Raw genomic sequence first — 16,320 nt, 5'->3', positions numbered from 1 at the left:
CATGAGATTTAAGGAAGGAAGCCATCTATATAACATAAAAGTGCAAGGTGAAGCAGCAAGTGCTGACAGAGAAGCCACAGCAAGTGATCCAGAAGATCTAGATAAGATAACTATACTAAACAACAGATTTTCAATGTACAGCCTTGTATCAGAAGAAGATGCCAGCTAGGACTTTCATAGCTAGAGAGAAGTCAATGCCCGGCTTCAAAGCTTCAAAGGACAGGCTGACTTTTAGAGGCTAATGCAATTCCGGTGCTCAATGACCATTCTGAAAACCCTAGGGCCCTTAAGAATTATACTAAATCTCTTCTGCCTCTGCTCTATAAATGAATAACAAAGCCTGGATGGCAACACAGCTGTTTACAGCATGGTTTACTAAATATTTTATGCCCAGTGTCGATACCTACTGTTCAGAAAAGAAGATTATTTTCAAAATATTACTGCTCACTGACCATGCACCTGGTCACCCAAGATGGAGATGTACAAGGATGTCGTTTTCACGCCTGCTAACACAACATCCACTCTGCAGCCCGTGGACCAAGGAGTAATTTTGACTTTTGAGTCTTATTATTTAGGAAACACATTTCATAAGGCTATAGCTGCCATAGAGAGTGATTCCTCTGATGGATCTGAACAAAGTAAATTGAAAACCTTCCGGAAAGGATTCTCCATTCAAGACGCCACTAAGAACATTTGTGACTCATAGGAGAGGAAAATAGCAACATCAGCATGCGTTTGAAAGAAACTGAGTCCAAAACCTTAAACTGGGAGAACCTTAGTCCCCTCTCTTTCCTCTTCCTCCTCCACTTCCCACTTATTGTCACCTTGTAATATTCAGAGAGCACCTGGATTATGGATCTGAATAGAGAAATGCTTACAGATAATCATTAGCCCACATGCCAGTAACTTATACTTAAACATGGGATGGAGTTGTAAAGTGCTTTTATAATACAATTGTTAAAGGCAAGAGTTGAATCTTTGTTTTATTTTGACATGGCATGTCCTGAAATAAATATTGATTCAATATGGGAAAACAAAAACAAAAAAGAAGTTGAATCCAACCCTCATGAATGACTTTGAAGGGTCTGAGACTTTAGTGGAGGAAGTCACTGCAGATGTGGTGGGTGGAGCCTAAAGAAGTGATTAAATTGCTACAATCTCATGATTAAACTGGAACAAATGAGAAGTTGCTTCTCATGCATGAGCTAAGTCATTTCTTGAGACAGAATCTACTCCTGATAAAGACTGTGAACGTTGTTGAAATGACAACAAAGGATTTAGATTATTCCATAAACTTAGTTGATAAAGCAGCAGTGGGGTTTAAGAGGCTTGATTCCAATTTTGAAAGAAGTTCCACTGTGAGTAAAATGATATCAAACAGTGTCACATGCTACAGAGAAATTTTTCACGAAAGGAAGGGCCAATCAGTGTGTCAGAGTTCACTGTTGTCTTACTTTAAGAAATTACCACAGCCACCCCAACTTTCAGCAACCACCACCCTGATCAGAGGCAGCAGCCATCAACACGGAGGCAGGACCTTCCACCAGTCGAACGATTATGATTCCCTAAAGGCTCAGCTGATCGTTAGCATTTTTGAGCAATAAAGTGTTTTAAAATTAAGGTATGTACATTATTTTTTAGACATAATGCTAATGCACACTTAGCAGACCTCAGTGTGGTAGAAACGTAACTTTTATATGCACTGGGAAGCCAAAACAAAATTTCATGACTCACTTTATTGTGGTATTTGCTTAACTGTGGTGGTCTGGAACCAAACCAGCAATATCTTCAAAGTATGCCTGTATATCCATAAATATCTCACATAATAAATTAAAATGAAGAAAAAATATAAATTTAATTTAAAATAAGCCAGTTATGTAACAATATAAAGATTTTAATTTAAAAAAACTCTATTTTTGAAAACTAAAAAGTGAGAAGAGTGGCACTCATTTGCATTTTGGCACTCGTTTGAAAATCTAATATCTAGCTTAATGGAGGACAGCTGAATTCTAACATCTGTTCTTGCATTCAAACTGTTTTGGTGGATTGTTTTTATTGCAATATATGAAGAAAACTCATCATACAGATATGTAGTTAGAAAAAGGAGCAAAATTTTCATAGCCTTAATATTTTCATACTTGATTACTTAAAATCCATTGTTCTATTTTGTACTTTAAAGGAAACTTTTACCCATGCATGATTTTATATCATGCACTGGTCATACGAAAAATACTAGTTCACAGAGGTATATAGACATCCCAAACGTTAATATATTGCATTACACAGTATCAAAAGTCACATCCGTTAGTATCATTACCAATCCCACTAGAACAGTCTTTTTTTTCTTCTTTTTTTATATAATTTCAATTTTTAATTTTAGATGCAAGAGGTCCATGTGCATGTTTGTTACCTGGGTATATTTTGTGATGCTGAGATTTGTGGCAGATAAATCCCATCAACCAAGTACTGAGCATAGTACACAATGTTAGAATTTTCATAGAACTTAATTCTGCCATGGATGTGATTGAGCTTGACATCTTTCTAATATTTAAACACCGTTCTGGGAAGGAGAGATGGGCGCAAGGGTTGAAAAACTATCACTGCGCTTGAAGTGTATCATGGGCAACACTTCCTTGAAGTGACAGGTTCATTTTCAAGAAAATGTCTACCATGTACCAAAGATAATAACCAATTGATTTCAGCTGGAAAACCATAGTGACATTCTAGCCTGATCTACAGTCAGGCCTCCGTATCTGTGTGTTCTGTATCGTGGATTAAACCAACTGCAGGTAAAAAATATTTGAAAAAAGAAAAAGTATGGTTTTATTTGTACTGAACGTACACCTCCTTTTTTCTTGTCATTATTCTCTAAACAGTACAGTATAACAGTTACACTGTATTAGGTATCGTAAGTAATCTAGAGATGATTTAAAGTATATGGGAGAATATGCATAGGTTATATGCAAATACTATGCCATTTGATATAAGACTTGATACAGTTTGCATATTTGTCCTTGCCCAACTCTCATGTTGAAATGTAATCCTCAATGTTGAAAGTGGGGACGGATGGGAGGTGATTAGGTTATGGAGGCAGAGCTCTCATGCAGAGGTTAGTGCTGTCTTAGTGATAGCCAGTTTTTTTTTTGTTTTTTTTTTTTTTTTTTTTGAGACGGAGTCTCGCTCTGTCGCCCAGGCTGGAGTGCAGTGGCGCAGTCTCGGCTCACTGCAAGCTCCGCCTCCCGGGTTCACGCCATTCTCCTGCCTCAGCCTCTCCGAGTAGCTGGGACTACAGGCGCCCACCACCACGCCCGGCTAAGTTTTTGTATTTTTCAGTAGAGACGGGGTTTCACCGTGGTCTCGATCTCCTGACCTCGTGATCCGCCCGCCTCGGCCTCCCAAAGTGCTGGGATTACAAGTGTGAGCCACCGTGCCCGGCCGATAGTCAGTTCTTACGGGATCTGGTTATTTAAAAGTGTATGGTGGCGGGCACGGTGACTCATGCCTGTAATCCCAGCACTTCGGGAGGCCGAGGCAGGTGGATTACCTGAGGTCAGGAGTTTGAGACCAGCCTGGCCAACAGGGTGAAACCGTCTCTACTAAAAGTACAAAAATTAGCCGGGCATGGTGGTGGGCACCTGTAATCCTAGCTACTAGGGAGGCTGAGACACAAGAATCACTTGAACTGGGAGGCGGAGATGGCAGTGAGCCGAGATCGCGCTGCTGCACTCCAGCCTGGGCAACAGAAAGTGTACGGCACCACCTCGTCCCTTGCACCTGCTTTTGTCATGTAATGTGCCTGCTCCCACTTCACCTTCCACCATTATCATGAGTAAAAGCTCCCCTAAGGCCTCCTCAGAAGCCAAGCAATGTTGGTGCCATGCTTGTACAGCCTGCAGGACCATGAGCCAATTAAACTTCTTTTCTTTATAAACTACCCAGTCTCAGTATTTTTTTTTTTTTTTTTTTTTTTTTTTTTTTTTTGAGACAGAGTCTCGCTCTGTCGCCTAGGCTGGAGTGCAGTGGTGCCATCTCCGCTCACTGCAAGCTCCGCCTCCCAGGTTCATGCCATTCTCCTGCCTCAGCCTCCTGAGTAGCTGGGACTACAGGCACCCACCACCATGCCCGGCTAATTTTTTTTTTTTTTTTTTTTTTGAGACGAGTCTCGCTCTATTGCCCAGGCCGGAGTGCAGTGGCGCGATCTCGGCTCACTGCAAGCTCTGCCTCCCGGGTTCATGCCATTCTCCTGCCTCAGCCTCCCCAGCAGCTGGGACTACAGGCACACTCTGCCACGCCCAGCAAATTTTTTGTATTTTTAGTAGAGATGAGGTTTCACCGTGTTAGCCATGATGGTCTCGATCTCCTGACCTTGTGATCCGCCCACCTCAGCCTCCCAAAGTGCTGGGATTACAGGCATGAGCCACCACGTCCGGCCTCAGGTATTTCTTTATAACAACATGAGAACAGTCTAACAGAGGTCTTAAGCATCCATGGATTTTGGTACTTGAGGGGAGTCCTAGAACCAATCCCCTTACAGGTACTGAGGGACAACTATTACTTCAAGAAAGATATAACAAAGCTGGGGAAAATCTATGTAGGGCAAGAAAATTCAACAGTATGCAACCGATTTTATGACATATAATTAAAAACACCAAACCAATCCAGTTTCTCTACCTCTCTGGTATGCTTCATAGCACTCTGTTTAGCACTCACTCATTCTTCAAACTAGAAAGAAGAGAACTTAGAAGAGTTATTAGTGAACTCTAAAATTTGAAAACTTTATAGAAAAGGCAACTTCCTGAGAGTTAAAAAAGATGCTCATAGGAAAAATTAAAATAATAGTGCTCTCATTAATGAACACACGGGATGTGAAAATCATCCTCATCTCATACACACATAACTGCCTCATTTGTTTTGTTTTGTTTTTTTGAGATGGAATCTTTCTCTGTCCCCCAGGCTGGAGTGCAGTGGCGTGATCTCGGCTCACTGCAAGCTCCGCCTCCCGGGTTCACGCCATTCTCCTGCCTCAGCCTCCCGAGTAGCTGGGATTACAGACGCCTGCCACCACGCCCGGCTAATTTTTTGTATTTTTAGTAGAGACGGGGTTTCACCGTGTTAGCCAGGATGGTCTCGATCTCCTGACCTCGTGATCCGCCCGCCTCGGCCTCCCAAAGTGCTGGGATTACAGGCTTGAGACACCGCGCCCGGCCTCTTTTGTTTTGTTTTTGAGACGGAGTTTCACTCTTGTTGCCCAGGCTGGAGTGCAATGGCGCGATCTCGGCTCACAGCAACCTCTGCCTCCCAGGTTCAAGCGATTCTCCTGCCTCGGCCTCCTGAGTAGCTGAGATCACAGGCACCCGCCACCCCGCCCAGCTAATTTTTTGTATTTTTAGTAGAGACGGGGTATCACCATGTTGGTCAGGCTGGTCACGAACTCCTGACCTCGTGATCCGCCTGCCTCAGCCTCCCTGGGATTACAGGCATAAGCCACCACATCCCGCCCCTCATTTCTTTTATACTTGACTAAGCAAGTGGTGTTTGATTAACATTTGAAGAATAAGTAGATGGTGACTGGAAGAAGACCTCGGGGTTAGTAAAATGCATCCAGGTAGAGTGAAGAGGAACTCCAAATGCCTTGAAGCAGGAAAAAAGAGTAGCAAGTTCCAGGCTTGGTGTGGCTAGACCACAGAATGTAAAACACAGTGGTACAAGATAAACCTAGAAAGGAAGGCAGGAGCTAAATCATGCAAGACGTCAAAGGCCATGTTAGGATTTTAATGTTTACTCTAAGGGCAATGGGAAGCACCAAAGGACGAAAAGAGGGTGATAATACCAGCATTTCAAAGATGATTTTGGCCACCCTAAGGAAAATTAATCAGATTAGGATTAAAGAGTCTAGGGAGATCAGGTCAGAGACTACTGTAGAAATCTAGGTGAAAGATGATGTAACCTGGATCAGGATGATGACAATGTCAGTAGGTAAGCCTAAGAGATAATTTTAAAATAAAACCAGTCAGCACAAGATGTGAATTTTCCAAACTGTCTCTATTTACTTATACATTTATTTGTCTGTGTCTTTAATGGTGCAAATAGAAATTTAAGTGTGACCTATTACTTAGATTAGGCTTACTGGCTCAAAGTTGAGTGATAAAATACTGTACAATAATAAAGGGGGTAGTTAAGAAACACTGATAATGGTAAACCAGATATAAAATGAAAAGCACACATATACAATTATTCATTTCTATCAGAAGTTTTGAAAACATTACAAAATGTATGCTATTGAAGCATAAATATCAAGCTGCATGTCAAGTAACAGACCACACTCTAAAAAATTTTGTAAGTGATGGCTGCCAAAATTCTGTTATTGATTCACAAAAGATTATTACTCATTTGTTGCTAGTCTTGCTAGTTGTAATCTCTCATACATATGAAGAAATAAAATGTGTGTGTATGCATATACACATATATACATATAGTGATAATAAACGTTGCATGCTTCCAAGAAAACCTAATATACTTAGTTTTAGATAGTACTAGCAAGTATCTCACAACTTAAATAGGAGTGTAACTGAGAAAATAAAAAGCAAAACATTCATTACAAAAAGTAATGAATGTTCTAACTGCTAGTTATAAACACCACAAAAATGAAAGCCTTTCATAATTTTAATTTATTAATATTTGCACATGGTTTTGTATTTGTTTATAATGCTTAATATAAATTATCTTTTGATGACAAATATTTCTTCTTAAAATTTAGGTATAATCTAGAAATTCAAATTCAAATCACTTTCCTGAAAACTTGGAACACCATACTGAATATCTATAGTACAAAAATAACCCTGAAGGCAGAACCATAGCAGTGTGTAGTAGAAAATCCTTACCAATTTTTCATCAACTGTTATGAGTTGTGTGTCTTGAGTCTGGTCCTGTGCCAATCTCCATGTGGAAGTCCTCAACGACCTGCAGTGCAAGACTTTAAGTTAAAAAAGGATCCAGGCAATGAGAGGAGAGACAGACAAATCTTACATAAACAAGCTACTTTAACAATATCTGTCTTATTAAAAAAAAAAAAAAAAAAGGAAAGGAAAGAAAGAGAAGAGGGCACAAAAGTCCTTTCTCTCTGCAATTAGTTCTGTCTGCTGAGTTTTTGGCAGACTCACTTGACAGTTCACAAGAGGCTGTGCTTTACGTCAGTCTTCAGGCTCTCTGTCACAGAAAGGCCACCAGTGACAAGTACTGTACTGCTGTCTATGAGCGTACAGTGGCTGATTTGTCACGACCAGCCAGAAACATGCAAAGCTATACCAGTTGTTCTGGAACACTGGTTCTTAAATGGATGGCATCAGAAACAAAAAGAAAAAAATCCCAATCACAATAAAAAGTTTCTTCACTCTAATTTCACACCAAAAGTATTTTACGTAGGAATGATTTGTATAACTAATGCTATTAGTTTAGTCCTGTAGCCCATTCACAAAATGGGAGAAATAAAATTAGTTAAAATGAAAATATTAAGTTAGAAGTAAAATGGGCAGAGAATCTAGCCCCTTTATATTAGCATTTTCCTACTCTCACTCCAATTACTTAACGTTAACGGACGTTTCATGTACACATTGTTGTTTATACTACTGAATGTCATACCTACCCCTGACTGTGCTGTGACATTTTAGCATCTTAAGAGTTTTCCAGACTATTAGGCTATCTGATACAGATTTCTCTTGCAAAAGTAAGTATATACAACTGTGGCTCAAATTTCCACCCCAAATATATGGCATTTGGTCCTTTCTTTTTTTTAACACAATATATTCACTACCATAGTTTTAACGCAACATAACCAATAATTGACAAAAATAACTGATACAAATAGTTGAACTTTTTGTGCTAAAAGTTCAATTTTGATAATATGTACACAGCCGTACAGAAAACCTTCTTAATTATAATTTAAAGATAACATAATACAAGAGGCTTTACTGCTTTATGAACATACTTTAAAATATCTGTCAATTATTTCCCAAATTTAAGGTATTATGTAATTCTTCATCATTGTAAATGCCTCACTCAGAAATATACCTACACAAAATGTACTAACATGGAAATAACTTTAGATGATTTACCCAAAGTTAAAATATATGTCCTGGTTGTTATATTAAAGAAGTATAATTAAGCACCTCTTAACATCTATTTTATTTTGGAAATCATTAAGGTCAATAACATGGCAATAAAAAATTTAAATACTTTTAAACAAATCCACATATTACAAGAAAAACGTTGGGTAATGATAAGAGAACTCATGAGAATCTGAAATATCAGAAAATGTCATCACATTTTCTAAATACAGTAAGTAGTTCCCCCTCATCCTTGTAGGATACATTTTAAGATGCCCAGTGGATGCCTAAAACTGTTAATAGAACTGAAACCTACATACACTGTTTTTTCTAATACATACACACCTATGATAAAGTTTAATTTACAGATTAGGCAGTAAGAAATTAACAATAACAATAATAAAACAGATCAATTAAGTAAAACAAAGGTTACTTGAACACAAGCACTGCAATACTGAGACAGTCAATCTTATCACCAAGATGGCTACTAAGTTTTGACTAACACAGGCAGGTATCCTATACAACCTGGATACACTAGACAAAGGGATGATTCACATCCTGGGTGAGACAGACCTGGATGGCATGAGATTTCATCACACTACTCAGAATGGAGCAAATATTAAATTCATAAATTGTTTGTTTTGGCAATTTTCCACTGCATATTTTTGGACAACAGTTGACCGTGGGTAACTAAAACCGTGAAAAGCTACACTATATTTTCTCTAATGAAGAGACTGGTTAGATGAAAACTGCAAATATTAGGTAGATTAAAACTCTGTACCCATTTTGTGAAATTTTTTACTACAAAGGGGATTTAACTTAAAACGATTATGTCCTAATTGTTTAAGAAAATCTTAGTATATATTAGTTGTAATCCAAAGTAAAGTTCTTAATTTATACAACCATATCTAATTTACTTTAAGGATAGGTTTATTTTAATAATTTTAGGTTAACCTCCAACTAATTGTAATAATAAAGTTATATAACATCTTTTGTAAACATGTGTGGCCGGGCGCGGTCGCTCACACCTGTAATCCCAGCACTTTGGAAGGCCAAGGAGGGCGGATCACAAGGTCAGCAGATGGATACCATCCTGGCTAACACGGTGAAACCCCGTCTCTACTAAAAATACAAAAAATTAGCCAGGCGTGGCGGCGGGCGCCTGTAGTCCCACCTGCTCGGAGGCTGAGGCAGGAGAATGGCGTGAACCGGGGAGGCGGAGCTTGCAGTGAGCCGAGATTGTGCCACTGCACTCCAGCCTGGGCGACAGAGCGAGACTGTCTCAAAAAAAAAAAACATATATATATATATATTATAAACAAACGCACTGACAAAAATTTATATCAAGCTCTATGTAAAAGATAATACAATAAAAAGGACAAAAATGTTAAGTAAAACAATCGTACCATAAAGTTAAAAATCACAACAAAAATTTTTTGTAAAAAAATTTAAGATAGATTAGATTGCAAAGAGTTATTTTAATTTTTATGAAAAACAATAATTATTTCAGAAAAATTTGCCTAAATTAAAACGTGTGCTTGCGTAAGTTATATCATGTGATAAGTAACTACCCTCTAAGCAGAAAACAATTATTAAAGGACTCAAATATCAGATGTGGAGAAAAGTTTTTCTCCAATTCTGGACAGTTAAGGTAGCAACGAAGGTCCAGAGTCAATTATGAACACAGCATTTAATAAATTATACCTACCGGGCTGGGCACAGTGGCTCACGCCTGTAATCCCACCACTTTGGGAAGCTGAGGTGGGTGGATCACCTGAGGTCAGGAGTTCGAGACCAGCCTGGCCAACATGGCAAAACCCCATCTCTACTAAAAATACAAAAATTAGCTGGGCTTGGTGGGGCATGCCTGTAGTCCTAGCTACTCAGGAGGCTGAGGCAGGAGAATCTCTTGAACCTGGGAGGCAGAGGTTGCAGTGAGCCGAGATCGCACCACTGCACTCCAGCCTGGGCAACAAAGTGAGATGCTGTCTCAAAAAATGAATAAACAAAAAATAAAAACAGGCCGGGTGGGCCGGCTCACACCTGTAATCCCAGCACTTTGGGAAGCCGAGGCGGGCAGATCACCTGAGGTCAGGAGTTCCAGACTAACCTGACCAACGTCGAGAAACCCAGTCTCCACTAAAAATACAAAATTAGCTGGGCGTGGTGGTGCATGCCTGTAATCCCAGCTACTCGGGAGGCTGAGATAGGAGAATCACTTGAACCCGGGAGGCGGAGGTTGCGGTGAGCAGAGATTGCGCCATTGCACTCCAGCCTGGGCAACAAAGAATGAAACTCTGTCTCAAAAAATAATAACAACAATTAAATAAATAAATAAATAAATAAATAAAAATTATGCCTACAAAGTATAATCTATAGTAAATTTTAGAGTACACATGAATTATACAGTAAATATCTGTTTGTTGATTAGCCTGTAAGGAATGTCACATCAGTGAAATGGTAGATGTAAGGAAAATATTAAGAGTACAAAAACCTTGTTAAGAAAAAAAGATATAAAGCCTAGAAAGCACAAAGGAAAAAATGACAGAAGCTATTACATAAAACCAAAAACATCAAAACTAAACATACCGTAAGTGAAGTGTAAGACAGACAAGAATAATACAAAATAGAACAGTAAGGAATCAACATCTAAAAGAAGTAAAAGAACTCGTACAAGTAAATGGGGGTCATTTCTAAATTTTAAAAGATGAACTCAAACAGCAACAAAACCACCCAATTAGAAATAGGGAAAAGACCTAAATAAACATTCATCCAAAAAAGATATACAAATGGCTAATGAGCACATGAAATGATGCTCAACAGAACTAATTAGAGAAATGCAAATCAAAACACAATGAGGTAGCATTTTACACCCTTTTACAACATTTTAGTATACAAAAAAACAGAAAATAAGTATTAACAGAAATGTATAGAAATTGGTACCCTTATGGGAATGTAAAATGGTACTACCACTATGGAAAATGGTATGGCAGTTTCTCAAAAAATTAAACAGAATTATCCTATAATCCAACAATTCCATTACTGAGTATATACCTAAAAGAACTAAAAGTGAAGACTCAAATAATATTTGTACACCAATGTTTATAGCAGCATTTTTCAGAATAGCCAAAAACAAAAACAGCCAAAATATTAATAATCATATTTTACTGGGCAATGTACCCAGTAAAATAGTGTTCTCAGTAGTAAGTGTTCATGTAGAAATAATGACTAACGTGTAATCATTAGAAAATAAATGGTAATTTTACTTACTCTGCTGTTTAATATTCATTTTTGACAAACTTAAAAACATTGTTTGCCTCATGGGTTTGCCTTTATTTTTGTCCATCTATTTGTTTTGTTAATTGGCCTGTTCAAATTTCCAGGTTTGTAAAGTATCATTCTTAATTCTCAGCCCAAAGGATAAACTCTGAGGGTTGTGACTGTGATTATCAATTATCATTACTGGTCAAGGTAATTATAAGTGTACAAGCCATTTATTCTGTTTTTCTGTATAAGTTTCCTGAAAGAAAAAGAGATATCCTGAAAATGAAAATCAATAAAATTTATTTCTAATCCTGGTTTTTATCAATAAACCTTATTTCTAACTCTGGTTAAGTAAAACAATTTGGTGAGATTTTTGTCTTTTTTGTTGTGTTGTCTTTTACATGCAGCTTGATAACTATGAGATAAATTTTTATCAGTGTATTTGTTTATTTATATAAACATCTTTTGCTGTAGATGAGAAAATCTCAACTCCTCTGCCTTTATATTTTTTGAAAACATAAAATGAGGAACTTGTGGCTCTAAAGTTTCTTCTAGCGATGACAGTCTATTTGATTCTAGTAAGTGGAATTGACGATAGTTCTACTTTGTTTTAATAATCCCCTGTGGAAATGCTATGCAAGAATCACCCAACTCACACAATAATCCATTTTTCTTTAAAAAAACTCCTTCAAAACCATATATATATACACCACATTTTCTTTCTTCATCCACTGACGAACATTTGGGTTATTCTGTAAAAACATTCATGTGCAGGTTTCTTGGTGGACATTAAATTTGCCACTTGTTTGGGTAAATACCCAGGAGCACAACTGCTGATCATATGTTAAGACTACGTTTTAGCTTTGTAGGAAACTGCCAGACTGTCTTCCAAAGTGCTGTACCATTTTGCATCATCACCAACAATAAATGAGACTTCTTGTTCTCTTCATCCTTGCCAGCATTTGGTGTGGTCAGTATTTTGGATTGCAGCCATTCTAAGGTGTGTAGTACTATTTCATTGTTGTTTTAATTTGTAATTCCCAAATGACATATGACGTTGAACACATTTTCATATGATTATTTGTCATCTGTATATCTTCTTTGGTGAGGTATCTGCTTAGATCTTTTGCCCACTTTTTAATTGGGTTGCTTGTTTTCTTATTGTTGAATTTTAAGAATTATTTGTTACTGTAGATATAGTTCTTTATGAGATATGTGTTTTGCAAATATATCTTCCTAGTCTGTGGCTTGTCCTTTCATTCTCTTAAGAGTGTTTTTCACAGAGCAGAAGCTTTTAATCTTAATGAAGCCTAACTGATGCATTTTTCATTCATGGATGATGCTTAGTGTCTTCCTATCCATGTATCCATTAGGATCTTCTTTGATATCCTTCGTCAGAGTTTTCTATTTTCTTCATATAGATCTTGTAAATATTGTTAACACTTCAAAATACACTTTTCAAAAAGTCTTAAACAGTGAAAAGATTTTTAAAACATTATACTGAAAAATAGCATCTAAACAACACTACTGACCCAACGTACTAACACTATGTCCCTTTTGAAACAATCTATCAACTAAGAATAATTTAGTAAAATTCCCATATTCCTTGTAGCAGTTTGAAACTGTGACTCCAAATTTCTTTGACGATCCTCCCTCCCATTAAGAGCTGAAGTCTGTATCCTGTTCTCCTAGAATCGGAGCTCTGTGATTCCTTGATCAATATAAGAAAGTTAAACTGAGGTTATGTGTGTTTCCAGCATCAGACCTTAAGAAACGAGCTGTTTTCACTCCCTGTCTCTTAGAATATTGTTTCTTAGGATGTTTCACTTTTGGAACCCAGCCACCAAGATGTAAAGAAGACCAAGCTGTCCCACAGAGAGGTCCATGTGAAGAGGAACTGACAGCCAATAGCACTTTGCCAGCCATGTGGGTGAGGTATGTTGGACATGAAACCTCTCGTGGAAGTTGAGCTATCCCAGCAGACACCACATGGAGCAGACAAACTTCCCTGCCAAAACCTGCCCAAATTGTACATTTGTAAGCAAAATAGAAGACTACTGTTGTTTTAAGCAACTATTGGGATGGTTTGTGTCCAGCTATAGATTTAAAAATATCCCTATAAATAACTGAATATGATTTTATAAACATTAAAATTGAACCAGTAATTTCAAAGGACCAGAAATAATGTGTTGGACTTTTAGACAAAATAAAAGTCTTAATCCTATAAAAACCATTATGCAGTCAATCTTTAGCCTTTTGATTAGAACTAATTATGTTTGTTGTCAATTTATTACAAATTAAATTAACCTAGACTCACATTATATCATAAAGTATTTCCATGCTAAGTCATAAGGAAGTATTACTGAGAGTTTTAATTGACATAAAATATATACATATTCTCCATGCCACAATAATTTCCTCACACCTGAAATGTGTTGATATTAAACCTTTGAAAACCTTCAAGTTAATAATCTTGAAGCTTTTCAATATCTTGAATCAATAAAGAAAATTTAAACTGTCTTCAGCATACTGTATTCATTAGAAAAAAGAGAGAACCAACTGTTAATGGGAAAATTAAAGATTAAAGGTCAAGGGACCATTTTATTTTATTATTTACTTTTTGACACAGGATATGGCTTTATCACCTACGCTAGAGTACAGTGGCATAATCATGGCTCACTGCAACCACGACCTCCTTGGCTCAAGCGATCCTCCCACCTCAGCCTTCTGAGTAGCTGGAACTAGAGGCACACACCATCCCACTCGGCTAATTTTTGGGGGTTTTTTTGTAGGGATATGGTTTCACCATGTTGCCTAGGCTGGTCTTGAACTCTTGGGCTCAAGGGATCCTCTTGCCTCGGCCTCCCAAAGCACTGGGATAACAGATGTGAGTCACCAAGCCCAGCCTAAGGGACCATTTTAACATTCTGGAAAGACAGACTGAGTAAAAGAAAAAGAAAAGAACCCACAAATGCTTTCTTCAAATTAGAGAAAACAATAGTGAAGATAATTTGTGTAAAATCCCTTTAGAACACCATAAATTCTTTTATTCTCACTTAAAGTTTTTGCAGTAATTTCTCATCTTCACCTACAGTACTGAATATTATCTTAAAATGTTCAGCTGGTCAAATCAGTAAAAAGTAAGCACCTCCTGCTCATAGAGGAGGAAAAAGTAAGGATCCTTTTTCTCATTCTTCTGAACCAGGTAGAACTATGGTATGAACTAATAGCAGTTGTGTGTCTGGACACAGCTCAAGCCCAAAACTGAAACTAATCCTTTCAAAGTCATCCAAGGGATTAAAGAAAGATTTGTGCAAGAGGGATAAGGGTAATTATGTTCACGTAACAGACTCTGAAATGGACTTGAAGAGTAACAAGTAGGAGAATGTGGGCAAGATACTGGAGGATGCTAAAAAGAAACCGGAGGGTGTGATGGAAAATGTAAAGGAGAAAGAAATGTATCTACATTTATAGCAACAGGTTATCAAAATAAATATATATGAGAGAAGAATAAGAAATAAAGATGTCATGGTGATGACAGTAATTATATTACAAAACACAAGGAACATATGAAATGTTCACATTTAAGAAGGTCAAATCACTGAGCTACCTTGGCCACAGAAGAACACGTCCCACTGGCTTGGAATGCCTTACTGGAAGAAACTGTGTTGCTAACCTTTGACATGTCTTATTAATAACTGGAAACAATTTACCACAAAGATGTCAATTATTAACTTATAAATTAAATACAATAGTAATACAAATCCTAATAGAATTTTTTTTAATGACTGTACATCTTTATTAGGTGTGTAAAGGTAATTTAAATATTATTCTGGGTGCATTTTTTTCCTTATTATTATTATTATTATTATTATACTTTAAGTTTTAGGGTACATGTGCACAATGTGCAGGTTTGTTACATATGTATCCATGTGCCATGTTGGTGTGCTGCACTCATTAACTTGTCATTTAGCATTAGGTATATCTCCTAATGCTGTCCCTCCCCCCTCCCCCCACCCCACAACAGTCCCCGGAGTGTGATGTTCCCCTTCCTGTGTCCATGTGTTCTCATTGTTCAATTCCCACCTATGAGTGAGAACATGCGGTGTTTGGTTTTTTGTCCTTGCGATAGTTTACTGAGAATGATGGTTTCCAGTTTCATCCATGTCCCTACAAAGGACATGAACTCATCATTTTTTATGGCTGCATAGTATTCCATGGTGTATATGTGCCACATTTTCTTAACCTAATAGAATTTTTATAAAATTAGGTGATTCTCATGGGGAAGAAAAAATTCATAAAAAATAACCAAGGAAATTTGAAAAACAATAATATAGTAAGATTTCCTTCCCAGGTAACAGACTACTGTAATTAAAATATCATTGTATATGCCCAGGCACAGACATATACATCAAACAAATAGTACAGATCAGAGTACAAAAACAGACTATGTAGATCTGTAGATTTATTACATAATAAAAATACAATTTTAAATCAGTGGTGAAAAATAATATTGAGACAATAAATAAATAATATTGAGACAACTGGCCATCCTTTCATGGAAGCATAATGTCTGAATCCCTTTCTAAAAGAATTACATCATATACTAAAGAATTCCAGATGGATTTAAAAATCAACGCATACACACACACACACACAGACATACGTATATACAAATGCAATGTGTGTGTATCTGTGTGTAAAAAATACTGAGATAATATATAAAAGAGGTTTGTTTTAATAACTTTTGAGTGGTTAAAGTCTTCCAAATTAAGGCAAAATATCCACGAACTAGGAATGAAAAATAATTTCTGAACGACAAATTCATATAAAGGAAAAATCAGAGATAATAAGTAAAACATATAGTAGATAAAGGACTAATCTGTAGGATACATAAAAAATGCTTACAAAGCAAAAGAAAAATCATTCCAAAAAGGGAGAGGGAATGCAGATG

The 16,320-nt window shown here is 37.2% G+C and overlaps 1 protein-coding gene across 2 annotated transcripts in view; it reads right to left on the bottom strand.

Annotated features, from left to right (window-relative positions):
* NDUFS4 (NADH:ubiquinone oxidoreductase subunit S4) overlaps window positions 1-16,320 on the bottom strand; it is a 130,197-nt gene that overhangs the window by 78,886 nt on the left and 34,991 nt on the right. For both annotated transcript variants that reach the window (XM_003276524.3, XM_030815764.1), the window contains exon 2: window positions 6,882-6,960. In XM_003276524.3, the coding sequence (XP_003276572.1) occupies window positions 6,882-6,960 (79 nt within the window). The remainder of the gene's footprint in view (window positions 1-6,881; window positions 6,961-16,320) is intronic.

The sequence above is a fragment of the Nomascus leucogenys genome, chromosome 7b, assembly GCF_006542625.1.
Source record: "Nomascus leucogenys isolate Asia chromosome 7b, Asia_NLE_v1, whole genome shotgun sequence".
NCBI classification, from domain to species: Eukaryota; Metazoa; Chordata; class Mammalia; order Primates; family Hylobatidae; genus Nomascus; species Nomascus leucogenys.
This window is presented reverse-complemented; position numbering and strand designations above follow the sequence as displayed.